Raw genomic sequence first — 17,284 nt, 5'->3', positions numbered from 1 at the left:
CTCTGGAACTCTCAGAAATTGCTGACCCAGGCAACTTCCCACCATAACCATACAGCTTGAGCAATCATGAAACTTTCTCAAAAAGACTTAACAGTAAGTAGACTACTTGTAAACGATAAGCATATGATTTTATTCACTTATCATTTCTCCGAAATACATTGAAAGAACACCAGCACACCAGCCATAGCCACTTTCATTTTTAAATACTTTTAAATGTTTTAATGCACTGAGGTTAAAAGCAAAACATCATTCGAACAAAACAGGCCATTAGAGCCCCATCATTAAAGGCTGTTTATTCTCCTCTCAACAGTCATAAAGATCACATCACCAAATTCGAATGTTAATCCACTTCCAGAACAATCTTAAAAACAATGAAATAGAATCTTGAACAGCTATCTCATGTACTCTTCAGAAAACGGTGAGGAGGGCAAAAAGTCCATACAGCAAGGCACAAGGGTAGGCAATGAGAAGCTGCTGTCCTTCCATGTCCAGAGCTGAAATGAAGATCTTAGAAGCTGAAAGGCTGCACCAACTGATGGTAAGCAGGGCTGCCATAGTTCCCAGGATGCCCCTGTAGCGAAAACAAAGATGACTGTCTTACACCAGGAGAAAAACATAAGAAAATGGTGTCAGAGTTCTCTCCAGAATGTCTTCGGTACATTACTATGTCACCATTTATAAAGTAAGGGTGTAGAGCTAAAAGAATCCATGAGGCCTAAACTAGATAGAAAATATTTGAGTTGAATACACCATAGAGACTACATATTTTAAACTGCAGTAAAGCTACACTTAGTAGCAGCAGAAGACATTACTGGCACTCTCTCACCTGGCAATATTCAAACCCTGGCTCCTGATATTTTTTTATATGCTGTATTTGAGCTCTCTCTTATAGCAACAAACTTTACTTTCCCCATCTTCTTCACAAGTTAAATCACACTGTGGGAAAAAAGATAGTTTCCTTCCAACAGGAGGCCTAATCTGCAATGCTCCCCTGTCTACCTGAAAAGTTTCTGAAATAGCAAAACGCATCCTAACTCAAGTGTAGAATAGAACAGGAAAGAATATGTCTATATAAACCAAGGTATTATTGAATGAATATCTGGGAAATATGTCAGTGTTAGACCTTTTAGAGCTGTTTAACCCTGGAATAAATATTTTTAAATCAGTATCTTCAAAATGTCATTGTGGAAGCAATCTGTTCTAACCATTGGGAGAGTGAACAGGGAGGCATGGTGTTGAAGAAATCTCTTTCTTTGCGTGAAAAGATACAACAAGATACAATAGCTAGAAGATATCTCAGAAGACGTCTAGCTTTTAGAGTACTGAAATGACCTTGTAAAACTTGTATAGTTAAGTGGACATTAGCATCCTTCCACCATCAAACTACAGAGTGCTACTCAATCCTAATTGCACTGCAAAGCTGGAGCAAGGGTTTATTAGTTGCAACAATGACTGAAATACCTACATTTAATGACCTTTACCCCCGAAAGATGAAAGTTTATACATTATAGTTTAGAATGCCTTATCGTATTAGTAAACCACTATAATATTTTAAAGCATATAACAAATACTATGCTAATGGCTATTAGAGAAACTTCTGGATTGATTCAATGTTTATGTTTCCACAAACAAAAAGTGTGAAATTATGTCTGATTAATATTAACAAAGTGGCACTGTGGCTCGAGTGGCAGAGCATCAGTGTTGAGCTGAAAAGCTCAGGGACAGTGCCCAGGCCAAGAGTTCAAGCCACATGACTGACAAAAAAAAGAATAGAATAATATTAATGAATTGGATTTATTTGTATTTGGTTATTTGAAATTGGATAGGGAAGGGGGGAAAACAAGATGAGGGGTGAGGGTGTGGGGGGAGGGAAATGGGGACCAAGACGTGAGAAAGGGTATCAACATATGTGAATTAATGTACCTTCTATCTGGCAAATATAATGTAACCCTTCTATTAATTACAATAAAAATATATGAAAAAAATAATATTAATGAAATGCCCAAACTGTAATTTTAATTCTATGGTATGGGTCAGATAGCTTATCCCAGTCTCATATAATTTAAAGTATTTCTGTATCAGTCTGTTATTGTTTGGATCTTAAAAGTTCTGCAAATGCCTATATGCTAAAATGCCTGTAAAAATGACAGTAAATGACTGTTGTTGGTGGGCCCGTTAGGCGGTGGCGCCTATGGAGCAGAAGTTGTCACTGGAGATGGTGCCTCCAAAGAAGATTAGGGTGATCCTGGTCCCTTCCATTGATTCACTTGCTTCCTGTCTACCATGAGGAGAGCAGTTCTGCTCCTCTATGCTGTCCTTATCATAACACTCTGCCATGCCACTCATTTGAAACCGTAAAGCCAACAATGGTGGACTGAAGCCGGAAGCTAAAACCTTTCTTCTCCATAGATAATCACTAAGGTTCTTTACCACAATGATGGGACACAGATGAACACAATGCTTTGTGATTTCAGAAGGGAAATCTTATGTAAAACAAATCAAAAAAGGCTGATTTCCCAAATGTAAGAGTTATCACTTTTAATTTTTCTTTAATATTCTGAAGTCATTTACTATTTTCTAAATCTCAAATTGGCTGAAAAATCAGATGTAAATAGTGGATAATACTTATCTTCTTTTGCAAAACCATTATCTAACAAAATAAAAGTTGTAGAATCAGACTCTGTCCTGACAGGTCAACCTTAAGCAACCTAGGAAACAGAATAGCTTACGAAAGAAAACAATACAGAAAATGTGGAATTTTTTTGTGGATAAGACTCAGTAAATACAACCCATTTTGTGCATTGTAGTTATTCATTTCCTATTGTATTCCTCTTTTTTAATGTTGCATACTTGATAAGAAAGTGAGCGTTAACTCTAATTGTTAAGATATTATTTTGAAAAATGAGATCATACTTTAAGAAATATCCATCTCAGTCAATGTCAATCACGTTATACAAATGATTATTTTCTTTTATAATATAGGCAGAAGCAAAATCTTTTATAAGTTGCTTATCTTTGTGTTGGTAAATTTTTTAATGTAATACCCTACTACCCCACCAATGTAGCATTAATAACTTAAGTCTAGAACCAAACAATTAGAATATTCTGGTCAAGTCTCCTTTAGATGTCAAAGAATGAGCACTGCAGGCAAGTGTTTACTTCCAAGTGAGTCTGGCACATGGCAGGAGATAAAGGACTATGTAATCATCTCTCTGTCTCTCTCTTTGTCTCTCTGTCTCTCTCTTTGTCTCTCTGTCTCTCTCTGTTTCTCTGTGTCTCTCTGTCTCTGTCTCTCTGTCTCTGTCTCTCTCTCTCTGTTTCTCTCTCTCTGTCTCTCTGTCTCTCTCTCTCTCTCTCTCTCTCTCACTAAAGTGGTGGCAATTTGCATAGCCTCTAAAAAGTACTCTCTAGAAACGTATATCTACTTTATCCTTAGTAACAGTTTTGAATTTCAAATACAAACCGATAAAGTGGAGGAAGAAAAATGAAAAGGGACTGCCTGAGCCTATGTGCTATTAAGTTTTGTAGAATTAATATCCTCCTCAGGGTGCCTGGGACTTCTACACTGTAAGGAGCCCAGCAGAGAAAGAACAGTTGCTGCCTGCCTCGAAGGCAGAGTGCCCAGGAGCTGAAGCAATTTTTCAATGTCCCAAACTCAAATAAGTGAATTTTCAGTAGTTGCTATATTACTCATGACAATAGTTCAGAGTGAAGAATGTGGCAACTTAAAACGTGCCAGTTTTAAACATCAATCTGCCTGTTATTATTTTAACCGGAGAAAAGAAGAACAGCACCTGAGCCCGACTGACCTACATTTCTGAATCCACGTGTCGCTGTTCATAGACAAGACGTTCTGATTCCGTGGGCCACGAGATCAGAAGGAGTTGTCACCTTTGCGCGGTGCTGGCAGCGCAACGATTGTGTACACAGCCACTTACTGCAGTGAAAAGAAGACTGCACAGCTGGACAGGATGACCATGGGGAGAAGGCAGTAACCCAGGACGCTGGCCACGCAGCCATACGACATCCCATCAGAGCTCATCAAGTTCAGTAAGGCAGAAATCCCAAGGCAGCCAATGGCACTCATGCCATACACGTAACCAAAGTGAACTTTCCCTGCCTGAAACAACGCGAAGAAAAGAGTTGGAATGCAGGGCAAACATGAGCAGAAAGCAGAAGGACAGCAATACAGAGAGCACGTGAAAGCGGATGATGATGATCGTTATCTGTCTCTGTGAGACAGCCCGGTCAGGGAATCGTGGAGGAAAACCAACAATGGCCATCCTGCCTGTAATATGAATTTCTATCCTGAGAACAAACACCCTGACTACACTTGGGATGAGAAAAGCGTGCTACGAAAAGAGGGAATATTGCCTAATTGATACACTTTTTTAATCTCACATTGTAGATAAGGAATACAAGTCATGAAACAGAGCACCTTTCCTCTCCATGTTCGTTGACTAATAAATAAAAGAATAAATTCCCGAATAAAGGAATAAAATTCAATTTAGTTTTGGAAGTCTAGTAATGCTGCCATTTAATTTTTTTTCAATTCAAATACACATTTACCACTGAAATAGAACACAGATATTATCTTTAAACCTTTAATATTTCCAAGGGCTTCCCCAAAATGTCATATTGATATAAAACACTTAGTGTCCTTGTAACTGGTACTTTTTTTGTTTTACGGGGCCATGAATCAGATTGAGGGCCTTGAGAAAGGTAGGCAGGTAATCTAGCCCTAAGATATAGCCTCAATCCTTATTTATTGGGACCAGGTCTTATTAGGTAATTCAGGTTTCCCTGGATCTGAGAATCCTCCAGTCTCTGCCTCCAGAGTACTGCAATGTATGTACAGTTTACACACACTACTGTCCCTGACCCTGCTCATAGACAAGCCAGTTAAATAGTCTAAAAGCTTTATACTATGTGGCTCTTAGCTGTCACAGATGAAGCTCATTTGGGGGTGCTAGGGTCCTCAAAGGCCCATGTGTTAAGTAAGGGCTTAGTCCTCAGCTGGTGCTATTATTGGAATCTTTCCGAGATGGGGCGTAGGAGGAAGTCTTGTCACTTGGGATGTACCCTAGAAAGGGGTATTTTGATCTGACCTCTTCTGCCTGCTCTTTACAGCTTCATGATTATAAGCTGAGCTGACCACATTCCCCCTCCAGGATGTACTGACCTCAACTGAAACCTCTGGAACTGAAGCAAAATAAACTTCTCTCCTCATAAACTAGATATCTCAGATATTCTGTCCCAGAAATAGAAACCCAATTAACCATTGATAAACATAAGTCAAACTGAAGTTTAGTGACTAAAGCTACTTGCTTTGCTTTGCTTACTCCATTCTGAAGAAAGTCAATAATAAAATCTGACACATGGTTAAGATAAATCATACAAAGGAGGAGTATGTGATTATGAATCTCATATCTCCAGAGTTATTACAAAGATTTTGATACCAGTTCTTTATTTAGTTTGCTTTCATTGACACAAAGTTTGTACCAATGTATAAAATGACCCTGTAATTCTAGACAATGTCCAGGAAAGAATTAATTTAGCATCAACCATGTGAGATTAATAGACCCTGAAGGGATGGCATCAGAAATATTTTGTACAGAAAACAAACAGCTCTTTTACTGAACTTTATCTTGTGTGATCGCTGTCCTTAATGTACTATGTTATTTCTCTTCTCTTTTTTTGCCCTTTGGTTAATCTCATATTGTTACTGTATCTGACTTTGTTACCTGTTATATTATATATATACATTTATTTGTTCATTTGAAATAGGAAAGGGAAGGGGGAAATCAAGATGTTTGGGAGGGGATGGAAGAGGGAGATGGGGCAAAAACATGAGAAGGAGTATCAATGTGTGAGAAGTAATGCACTTACTACCTGGTGAGTGTAACCATAACCCTTCTATACATTATCCCAACAATAAAAAATGTGAGTTAATTCATTAAATTCAAGATTTTCCAATCACTGAAACAGAGATGGGAGGATGGTGACTTAAGTGAAAACTCTAGTTGATACTCAGTTTATCACAAAACAACTTCGTTATCTTTATACAACTCTAATTGAGAAATACAAGATACTCATTGGCCACAGTACCACACAGAAGCCAGATTGCTCTCCCTATTTTGACTGGCAAGAAGTCAACCAAGAAATTTAAAGTACATATATTTGCAAACAGATTTTAAACTAACTTGAGCATTACAGCTAGATTGTCGGAAAATTATTTTTACAAGGAGTGGTGCCTATCGGCCTGAAAGATATGATGAATGAATCTCTATTTTTAAGTGCATTTCCTAGAACTTTGAAATCTTATCCCCCTTACTAAATTTATTTCGTTGTGCCTTAAGGAAACCAAGCTTTGCAGGTACTTGATCCCCCTTTCCATCTTCTCTTTTTAATTAATTTAAGAGAGAACAATAAATTTCCTTCTTTGTATAAAATCATCTGACCCTTTTCTATGTTTAATTTTCTTCCTTTTTATAATGAAATATTTTTTTCGGAGCTATGAACTTAATTATCTCCTAAACTTAGGTCGAAATGTTTTTCATGACTTTTTTGATAACTCTTAACATCACTATTTTTCTCTCTAAAGAAAGAAACATAAGACATGCTGGAGGCAGGGAACAAATGTCTTCATAGAAAATAGAGAATTAAGCAGAGACCTTATGCAAGCTGATTAAACAGGTTATTATTGCACCTTCATTTATGCATCATAACCTAATCAGAAAGGGCATTAGGAATAGTCTTGAAGTATGCCACAGCAAAGAAAATTATGAGCAAAGGGAAGTGTTCAATGTCACTACTAAAGTCTCAAAAATAATAAGGGCTAAAGACCAGGTCTTATATTTCCTAAAACCATAGGGTTATTTTTCCCCAACAATTCCAGATTGAGTCATTTCCTAGCAATAGGAAATACATAAATAATCTCTTACTTGGTGATTTCATTTTTTAAACTGTTTAAACATGGTTTTCTCTTTCCCTACACAGTACAGCTTATTTTGTTAATAGAACATGTCTGTCTCACTTTAAAGAGTCATGAAGTAAATAATTTTCACTATATAAAGTAACATACACTCCATGCTTGTTTACAATGACCTCTTTAAAGTCGATATGAATTAAGGGCAAGCTTTAAATTTAAGTGTCTGTTGCAGTAGATTACCAGAAGCAGTGTGGCTCCCAGAGCTATACAAAAAAGGATGGGTCCTGTGAGGTCAGTTTCATTCATGATGCTGCCATCTGCTGGCTTCATTGGGTTTAACACTGTCAAGGTTTTTTGCCATATATGATCAAAATTGATTCCAAGTTCTGCAAAAAGAAGGGGAAATAAAGACATAAAAATTAAAACAATAAAATTAGTAAAATTTTAATCATATCTTGTGATTATTCTTTGCATTTAACCTTAGTTTTCCATTTTCATAGTATTAAGTTCCCAATAACTTCTAATCTTTAAAACAAACTGAAATAGATCTTTTGTTGCCAAAGAGTAAAAAACAAAAAAAAACAGTATCTGACTTTGTTACCTGGTATATTGTATGTGTTTTTGTTTGTTTATTTGAAATAGGGAAGGGAAGGGGGAAAGCAAGATGATTGGGAGGGGCTAGGGAAGGGAAATGGGGACAAAAACATGAGAAAGTATCAATGTGTGAGAAGTAATGCACCTACTATCTGGCGAATGTAATTGTAACCCCTCTATATGTTATCCAGACAATAAAAAAAAATCTGGTCAAAACTGGAAAGCTGACATGGTTTGGTACAAAATAAAGTTAAGGTGAAGAAATCAAATGCCTCTGTCTCTCCTACTTTAAGTTTTTAACAATTCTAAAATCCTGTCCTATCAACTATGGTACAAGTTTCAATTAGCAGTCTAGATTATTCTCACTAATGAAATTAAATTTGTGTTAAATGGATGAATCTCCACAAAAGGAAAAGACAGGTCTATTTCTACAAGGAAAATTGACCATAAAGTGCATGCATACTTTAACAAAGGCAATGCAATGTGGGGCTGAATTAATGTACTCAAAGATTAGATTCTTGCGAATAGTCAATTGTCCCATCTTAGTAATAATGGTTTTAGAATAAAATATCCAGATATGCCTGACATGGTGTCTAATGACTGTAATCCTAGCTACTCAGGAATCTGAGATCTGAGGATCAAGGTTCAAAGCCAGCCCAGACACCAAAGGACCTTAGACTCTATCTCCAATTAACCTCCAGAAAACGGGAAGTGGGGCTTGACTCAAGGGGTAGGGCAGTAGCCTTGAGATGAAGAGCTCAGGAACAGCGTCCATGCTTAGTTCAAGCCCCAAGACCCACAAAAAAATCCAGATATGAGTTCAGTGACCATTAGTCCAGAGTCATTTAGAAATTTCTAATATTTTCTTCAGTGCCTACTGTCCAAGGAAATCTCAGCAGTAGTCACATGTTCTTTAGATGAGCCTAAATTTCCCAGTTGCCCTTCTAAATTCATTTATATGTAGAAATCACCTGCCCTCCTTCTCCAGTGATTGCAGTGATCAGCAACCGTGTTTCAGAGAGTAATTCAAGCTTCTGGGTTTCTTTTTTACACAGTGGATCCAATGCAGCTCCTCTTGGTCATGTCAGACCAGCTCTCTGTCACTGAGCTGTATGCTCTCAGCGTTTTTTCTTTTGTTTGTTTATTTTATTTTATTTATTTATTTTTTTGCAAGTTCTGGGCTTGGGCTCAGGGCCTGAGCACTACCCTTGAATTTTCTCAAGGTTAGAGCTCTGCCACTTTAGCCACAGCACCACTCCTGGCTTCTTTTTTTTTTTTTTTTTTTTTCCCTATGTATGTGGTACTAAGGAATCGAATCCAGGTCTTCGTGCATGCTAGGCAAGCACTCTACCACTAGGCCAAATTCCCCGCCCCAGCTTTTCCTTTTTTAACAAGAGTGGCAAAGGCCAATTAACTGCCCGGCAAAACTAACATTCAATACATAGCAAAAGATAATTTCAAGTAGCATGATACAGATAAGTCTTTCAGAACCAAGACATTTTCAGAGGGTCAGCCAGACTCCAGTGTAAATGGGATAAAAGATTCATTTTCTGTGTCATACCTCTCATTGATATTTGCCATACTAAGTTTGAAAAGAAAGAACTCGACCAGCTGTGGGTGTGGTTGAATGGTAGCACGTGACCTAACATGAATGACACCCTGGCTTTGATGCCCAGTAATTGACAATTTGGCAAGAGAAATTAAAAGTGAGAAAGTTGCTTCCATTTCAAATCCATGTTCTTCCTTTATTTTCACAGTGTAGTAATACATCTTATAAGGGTGTATGTTGGAGGGAAGTAACAGTTCAAGTTTAAAATGAGGATAGAATAGTAATGCAAAGACTCATTTTTATTTATTTTATTTTATTTTATTTGCCAGTCCCAGGGTGGGGCTTAGGGCCTGAGCACTGTCCTTGGACTTTCTCAAGGTTAGAGTTCTACCACTTGAGCCTCAGCATCACTTCTGGCTTTTTTCTGTGTATGTGGTACCGAGGAATCGAGCCCGGGTCTTCGTGCATGCTAGGCAAGCACTCTACCACTAGGCCAAACTCCCGGCCAATGTCTCATTTATTTAAAAAATGCTACAGTTCAAATTAATTTTGAACTGAGACATATATAATTTAAACGTACGCATTTAAAACTAATTATATTTTCACTATTAACCACAACAGAATTTCCTTTTACTTATCCCTTAAATAGGGTGATTATTACTAAAAAAATTGAAATAACAGTTATGAATCCCACAGAAATTGTCTTACAATTTAACATATTGACTGTATATTTATCCATCGTATACAATATAATATTATTTATTTGATGACACAATATCTGAATATCTCAATACTGAGATATGAATCAGTGAATACAGGGCCTATTAAATATTTTACTGTCAAAAACTTCATAGTTTTTCACTGATACATATTTCCATAACGTTTTCTAATTACAAGGTGTGTGAAAAAGATTACAAATTAATATCATACAAAATAAAAGATAAAACTATTTTAAATTTTGTTTGCCAAATTTATTGTGTTACTGCCATCTAGTGGTCATAATGTGTAAGATACATGCCGAAAGAAAATTAAGATCTTTCTTTTCTATGCAAATTATAATATTGCCCTTTCCGTTATAATCAGCAGGTTATGTTGCAAATATAAAATATCAAATATCAGTATTCTCTCTGGTTTGACACACTTGTCTTGATGATGATCCTTTAATTGGTACATGTTTGAGTTGTTTCTTCAGTTGTATAAGAGTAGTTTAATGCGATACTTCCACATGAGCATACAGGGCACCCTAACTCTCCCCATCCAAGAACAATTCCAACAGGTTTCATTTCTCTGCTCCTGTATATGCACACAAACTACACCAACGACGTTCACTCTCATTTGTATTCTCCATTTCCTCTCATCATTAACTAGTAAGATTAATTGTACTTCCCTGTAACCGTTTATTCTTTCTTTTGTTATATGTTTGATTAAAAAGTATGAAATCTTATTTATCATCTCATCCTAGAAATGTGCTTATGCCTTTTTCCTATCTTTAGGAAGGTCTTTTGGTTTTTATAAATTCACCAGCCTAAAGTATACTTTCAGTCAGAATTCTAGATATTTCATAAATTGATAGTACACAATACAGTAGGCACTTACTCTTGTATTATATATTTGTAGAAATAATAACAAAGAGATAAAGGACCAATAATTCATTCTGAGCTATGTGAAATAAGAGGAGAAATCTAAGTCTTCCTAAAAATCAGATATAAGAGGGGGTGATTTATAAGTTTATAGTATAGAAAGATAAAGACATTTTAGAAAACTAGGAAAGATTATTTTCAATACATATTGTAGAAAAAAGTCCATTAACTATTAAATGTAAAAATAAAATTAAAGCCTATTTCACATAGGTAAGGTAAGACAATTCTTGAATTAAAAACTCTAAACGAAACAGAAAGATTAAATTAAAATTTGGAAATATATTAAAGCATTTTCTGAATCTAGGGAAATAGATTCCAAACAAAAGATCAATAAGAAAGAAAAGTTCCATATCTTTGCTATGGTGAATAGTGCTGCAATGAACATTGTTGTGCTAGTGGATTTAGTATGCCCTAGATTCTGGATGGTTGGGTAAATGCCAAGTAGTGGAATTGCTGGGTCATAGGGGAGTTCTATGTTTAGCCCAACCTAGATGTCCCTCAGTTGATGAGTGGATCAACAAGTTGTGGTATTTGTACACAACGGAATTCTATGCTGCTGTCAGAAAGAATGACATCGCCCCATTTGTTAGGAAATGGAAAGACTTAGAAAAAATCATATTAAGTGAAGTAAGCCAGACTCAAAGGAACTTAGGCTCAATGGTTTCCCTCATTTGTCATAATCAGTAGAAACTTTGGGCTCTACTAGCAGAGATCTGCAATAGAGCAAAATCTTGATACATAAGGCCATATAGTATGAAGCTAATTGAAAGGACCTCCAGGATACTGAAACAAAAGCCATATAACGAATGATTGTTGTCCTTAATGTACTATGTTGTCTCTCATCTCCTTTGCTGTCCCTTGGTTCTCTCATATTGGTATAGTATCTCACTTTGTTATCTGATATATTGAATTTATTTGTATTTGGTTATTTGAAATTCGATAGGGAAGGGGGGAAAACCAAGACGGTGGGGGATGTGGGGGGGGGGAATCGGGACCAAGACATGTGAAAGGGTATCAATGTACGTGAATTAATGCACCTTCTATCTGGCAAATATCATGTAACTCTTTTACTAATTACAATAAAAAATGCAAAAAAAAGAACCCCCAAATATTGCAGAGTTTAAAGTTTAATTACTGACATTTACATATGCCCATAGGCTCATTGGAAATTTCATGTCAAACACAATGGGAAAATATACACATCCACAGACTAATCGTTAAAGAACAGAAAGAAATATTTCAGAGTGTTTATGGAAGCCATGTCCTAAACATAAGAATTGAAGTTTTATATTTTCATTTATGTATTTCAATGTTTTCTAAACTATGTAGTGAATATACTTAGTTGGTAAATTATTAAAATCACAGATGAGGGAGTCTAGTAAAATGTCTCATAAAAGTAGTTTATTAATTGTAGAAAAACAGAATGAACTGGTTAAGTATATTTAACCAACCAAAAGTCTTAATGGCCTCTTACAAAATCAACAATTCAATCAAAATATTTTCTATGCTGCTACAGTGTATAAATTATTCCCTTTTTTAAAAAATGGCTTATTTCCATACCAACAACAGAGAAAAACTGGGAAAGAGGGAGGGAAGGGCTGACAGTGTTCAAAAAGAAATGTACTCATTACTTGACTTATATAACTGTAAGCCTTCTGGATATTACCTTTATAATAACTATAGATTTGTAAATATAAATACTATAAACTGTATGTTGTATAATAAATACATATTGTTTGTATATTGTATTTATATATTATCTATTATGCATATTATAAAATATATGAATTATTTATATTTAAGCAGTATATATAAAATCCTAATCTAAGTAAACTATCCTGTTTGCTTTCAGGGCAAACAACTAAAGATAAAACATGCTGTTAGGAATTGGCTCATTGATTGGGCTGGAAAGAGTGGTCACTTTGATATAAGCAGATGGTCAAAAGATGCCTTTATTACTATTTATATGTAGACAGCAGGTTCCAATTCAAGAAACAGTGAAGAAATATTAAATAACTTCAGCAGCACCATAATATTACATGTATCTAGTATCTACTGCCATATTTCTCTATATAAACACACAACAACCCCTCAGTGGTTTATGTGTCATGGTTGGGTAGACTCTTGTAATATATAGAACAATTATACCTAAAACATTCCATGCTGCATGCTGACAGCACATATTAAGCGATAATTATTGCTATTATTCTCTGAGGTGTACACACATTAATAACATTTCCTTAACTTATCTTCTAGCAACGGAGGCTCTTCATCAAAACTGTCAATGTAAGGAGATTGTGGATAATAATCCACATTGGATACTGGCTGAAAAAATTGTCCTGTGTGCCTTGATGGCAGGAACGTCTCCGGAGGAACACAGGGACCGGACTGGGACTGCTCACGGGCTTGTTGTCTAGATAGGAAAAAAAAGACTGCTGTTTGTACAGCTAGGCAATGACTATATGACAAGTCAAGATAGACTCTAATTTGCCTTTCATACATTCACCTACTTTAAATGATATGAATGTCATGAATGTCTCACTCCTATAATCCTAGTGACTCTGGAGGCTGAGATACGAGGATTTTAGGATCTGAGGACCATGGTTCAAAGTCATCCAGGGCAGAAGGCACATGCAAGCCCTGTCTCCAATAAAGCACCAAAGTGCAGAAATGGATCTCTGGCTCAAGTGATAGGCTAGCTTTGAGCATAAAAGCTCATAAAAGCCCCATGTCTGGCACCAAGAAAAAGAAAGATTTTTTACCACAGAAGAAATAAAACTAATTAAACTTCAATCCAAAAAAGTAAAATAACTGGCCAGGTGCAGGTAGTTCATGACTGTAATCCTAGCTTTGCAGGAGGCTGAGTTTTGAGGATCAGGGTTTGAAGTCAGCTAGACAGGAAAGTCCATGAGACCCTTACCCCTAATTAAGCACCAAAAAAACAGGAAGTGGTGTTGTAGCTCAAAGTGATAGAGCATTGGCTTTGAGCAAAAGAGCTCAGAGACAGTGCCCAGGCCCTGAGTTCAATGCCCATGCTCAATAAATAAATAAATAAATGAAATAAAACATGAAAAGGCTTCTAGAAGAAAAGTATATACCAACAATATTATCTTAGCACGTGTAACATGCTGGGCCCAAGTCCCTACATATATTTTTTCAATTAAAACTCTACAGGGTTAGTATTCTATTTAAATTTTATTTTAGAGCAAAAGAAATATTGTTTCATAGACACCAAGCAATTCATCTAGCATCAAGTACTGAAGGAATCTACCATCTGCAGGAATCAAGCACTGAAGATGTCAGATTCTGGCTGAAACTCTGAACTCCCATGTGTGGAAGAAGAAAGGAAGGATGGGAAGTCAGAACTGATTGGTTACTTATAAATAACCTCCTAACTCTATACCTTTGGCCACAATATCCTCTGGATGCAATTTTTCCCCAGGATGCTCAGCATCTTCTTCCAATTTGATGTATACTTTATTAAATTATTCATAGAACAAAATGGAGACAAAAATTCTGGAATTCCTCTGAGGTACATTCATAATTATTGACCAGAGCTGATGTCCCTTGTACTTCCTAAAATGACCACAGCTAAAAACTTTCCTTTATTTATTTTTTACTGTAATGTATAGAGGGGTTACAGTTATATTCACCAGATAGTAGGTGTATTACTTCTCACACATTGATACCCCTTCTCATGTTTTTGTTCCCATGCTCTCCCCCCTCCCAATCATCTTGTTTTCCCCCTTTCCTTTCCTATTTCAAATAAACAAATAAATGTATATACAATATGCCAGGTAACAAAGTCAGATATAGTAACAATATGAGATTAACCAAAGGACAACAAAGGAGAAGAGAAATTCCTGCGGATGTCATGAAGATAACCAACACTAGAGCAGAATTGAAAACAATTCACCTTGACTTGAATATGTAATTTTTTCCATTATTAAAGGCAGATACCACATTTTCATTCATTTTTGTTTTTTTCTACATCAATAAACATTTCCCTTCAAATAACTATTTCTAAATATGTTTCATGTCAATGCCTTCATAGCAGGTTCAAACTGCGGTGCATTGCAAAGGAACAGGTACAACTCCCCGCCCCCAGGAAACCCTACATTTCCTGAGGGAAAAGATGCTAGATTTCTCCCATGTGGGCTTTGTGCTCTACTCTTGACACAAAGCAAGCAGTTATTTCATAAATGTCTAGTAAATTGAAGGAGCATTGTTTCTCTTAGTGTAATGACCAATAACAGATGAAAAGAAAATTCTATCTTGAAATTTTTATTTTGGGTTGTTAGGGCTTGTTTTTTCATTCTTTGCCCGTCTTGGGACTTGAACTCTGGCTGGGCACTCTCCCAGCTTCTTTTGCTCAAGGCTAGTGCCTCTTGAGCCACAGTGAAACTTCTGGCTTTTGCTGTTTATATAATACTGAGGAATCAAACCCAGGGCTTCATGTGTGGTAGGCAAGCATTCTACCACTAAGCCAACTTCACAGCCAAAACTCTACTTTTGTAGTGGCTGTATGCAAGCTCTGTTAAGAGCTCCTGAAAAGAATAAGTAGGCCTCAAATAATAAAGGACTTTGCCAAAGAACCACTTCACTGCTCTTTTATACCATGTCTTTTTGGATACTTTACTGAGATATGCTTGAGAATAAATTGTCTGCCTAAAAATAGCTCCCAGGCTGAAGGCCCTTGTGATATTAATATTGTTCAAAATAGAAATGACATAAATTGTGTTAAATGCCAACTCCTTTGTACAGCTACATAAAGATAATAAAACATAAATGAAGTATACCTACCCACTAGCTCCATAAGGGTTCCCATAGGTATCAGAAGCAGTATAGCTCTGCTCCAGATTATCAATAGTATAATTAGATTGATAAAAGTCAGTGTTGAATTGTTCCAAGTTTGACATCCTGGAAAAAACCAGTGCTTTATTAGTTAGGTCATGAGTCAATGCAATTTTGAGGCATTTATAATTGATTATGTAATTATGACTAGATTCCTATCAGAGAAGAAGGAAGAGTAAATAAGAATTGGGGAACATATGGAAAGGTATGATTAAAAAATCACTTACAGTAAGGCACTGGTAACTTATTTTTCTAACTCTAGCTACTAGGAGACTAAGAGATGTGGATCATAGTTTTAAGCCTGTTTAAGCAGACAAATCAGATTATTATCTCCAGTTAAAAGTACAAAGCCAAAAATAGAGGTATGCCTCAAGAAGTAGAGCACCAGTCTCGAGCTAAAAGGCCAAGCAAGAGCACAAGACCCTGGAGTTCAAGCCCAGTCCAGGCACCAAAAGATCAACAGAGAGTGAAAGGTACTTACAAAACATGCTGATGTCAGCTATTTTTATTTATTTTATTTTTTATTGTAATTTATAGAAGGATTACAGTTCTATTCACCAGATAGAAGGTTCATTACTTCACACATATTGATAACCCTTCTATGTTTTTGGCCCCATTTCCGTCCCCCCAACCTTCCCCTCATCTTGCTTTCCCCCCATTCACTTTCCTATTTCAAATAAACAGATAAACATATATACAAGATACAAGATAACAAGGTAAGATATTGTAACAATATGAGATTAACCAAGGGGCAACAGGAGAGATGAGAAATAACATAGTACATTAAGAACAACAATCACACATTATATGGCTCTTGTTTCCATATCCTCAAGGTCCTTTCATTTAATCTCACCCTACATGACCTTATGTATCTAGGTTTTGAGCTATTGTAATTAAGATGTTTGTACAAATTGTTACAAATGAGGGAAACCATTGAGCCTATGTTCCTTTGGGTATGGCTTACTTTACTTAGTATGATTTTTTCCAAGTCTTTCCATTTCCTTACAAATGGGGCAATGTCATTCTTTCTGACAGCAGCATAGAATTCCATTATGTAGAAATACCACATCTTGTTGATCCAATCATCTACTGAGAGGCATCTGGGTTGGTTCCATATCTTTGCTATGGTAAATAGTGCTGCAGTGAGCATCGTTGTGGTAGTGGTTTAGTATGTCCTTGTTTCTGGACCATTGGGTATATGCCAAGTAGTAGAATTGCTGGGTCATAGGGAAGCTCTATGTTTAGTCTTTTGAGGAAAGGCCATACAGCTTTCCCTAGTGGTTGAATGAGTTTGCACTCCCACCAACACAGTAGTAGGAATCCCTCCTGGCCACATCCCCACCAGCATCTGTTGTTATCAGATTTCTTGATCTTGGTCATTCTAACTGGAGTGAGGTGGAATCTCAGAGTTGTTCTGATTTGCATTTCTTTTATGGCCAGGGATGTGTGGTCAGCTATTTTTAAAGTCTTTACATATCTCATTTATGACTGATAGAATTGATTTTAACCGATCTAAAAGTGTGTACATTCTTACCCCGAATACATTATTCTTAGGAGTTTAAGGAGAAAATTTTAAAACACAGTGCATATCTGAAAAGTTTCCCTTTAAGCAATGCCAATTTAGTTTCTCACACAGCAGTGTCCAAAATGTAATTTGTAATAGTAATACTGTTTTAATTTTATTTTCCTAGAGATTTAAGATTTGCTTACAGTCTT

General features: G+C 36.3%; 1 protein-coding gene across 1 annotated transcript; it reads right to left on the bottom strand.

The window, feature by feature from the left end:
• Window positions 1–408: 408 nt before the first annotated feature.
• Yipf7 (Yip1 domain family member 7) lies at window positions 409–15,633 on the bottom strand. Its single transcript, XM_090344079.1, is given in 5 exon segments — window positions 409–571; window positions 3,939–4,120; window positions 7,172–7,317; window positions 12,949–13,127; window positions 15,518–15,633. Coding segments are annotated over 5 exon segments (786 nt in total).
• Window positions 15,634–17,284: the final 1,651 nt, after the last annotated feature.

This window comes from Megascapheus bottae, chromosome 13, assembly GCF_031878675.1.
Source record: "Megascapheus bottae isolate mThoBot1 chromosome 13, mThoBot2.hap1, whole genome shotgun sequence".
Lineage (NCBI taxonomy): Eukaryota > Metazoa > Chordata > Mammalia > Rodentia > Geomyidae > Megascapheus > Megascapheus bottae.
Note: the sequence above shows the minus strand (reverse complement) of the source record. Positions and strands in the feature narration are given on the sequence as shown.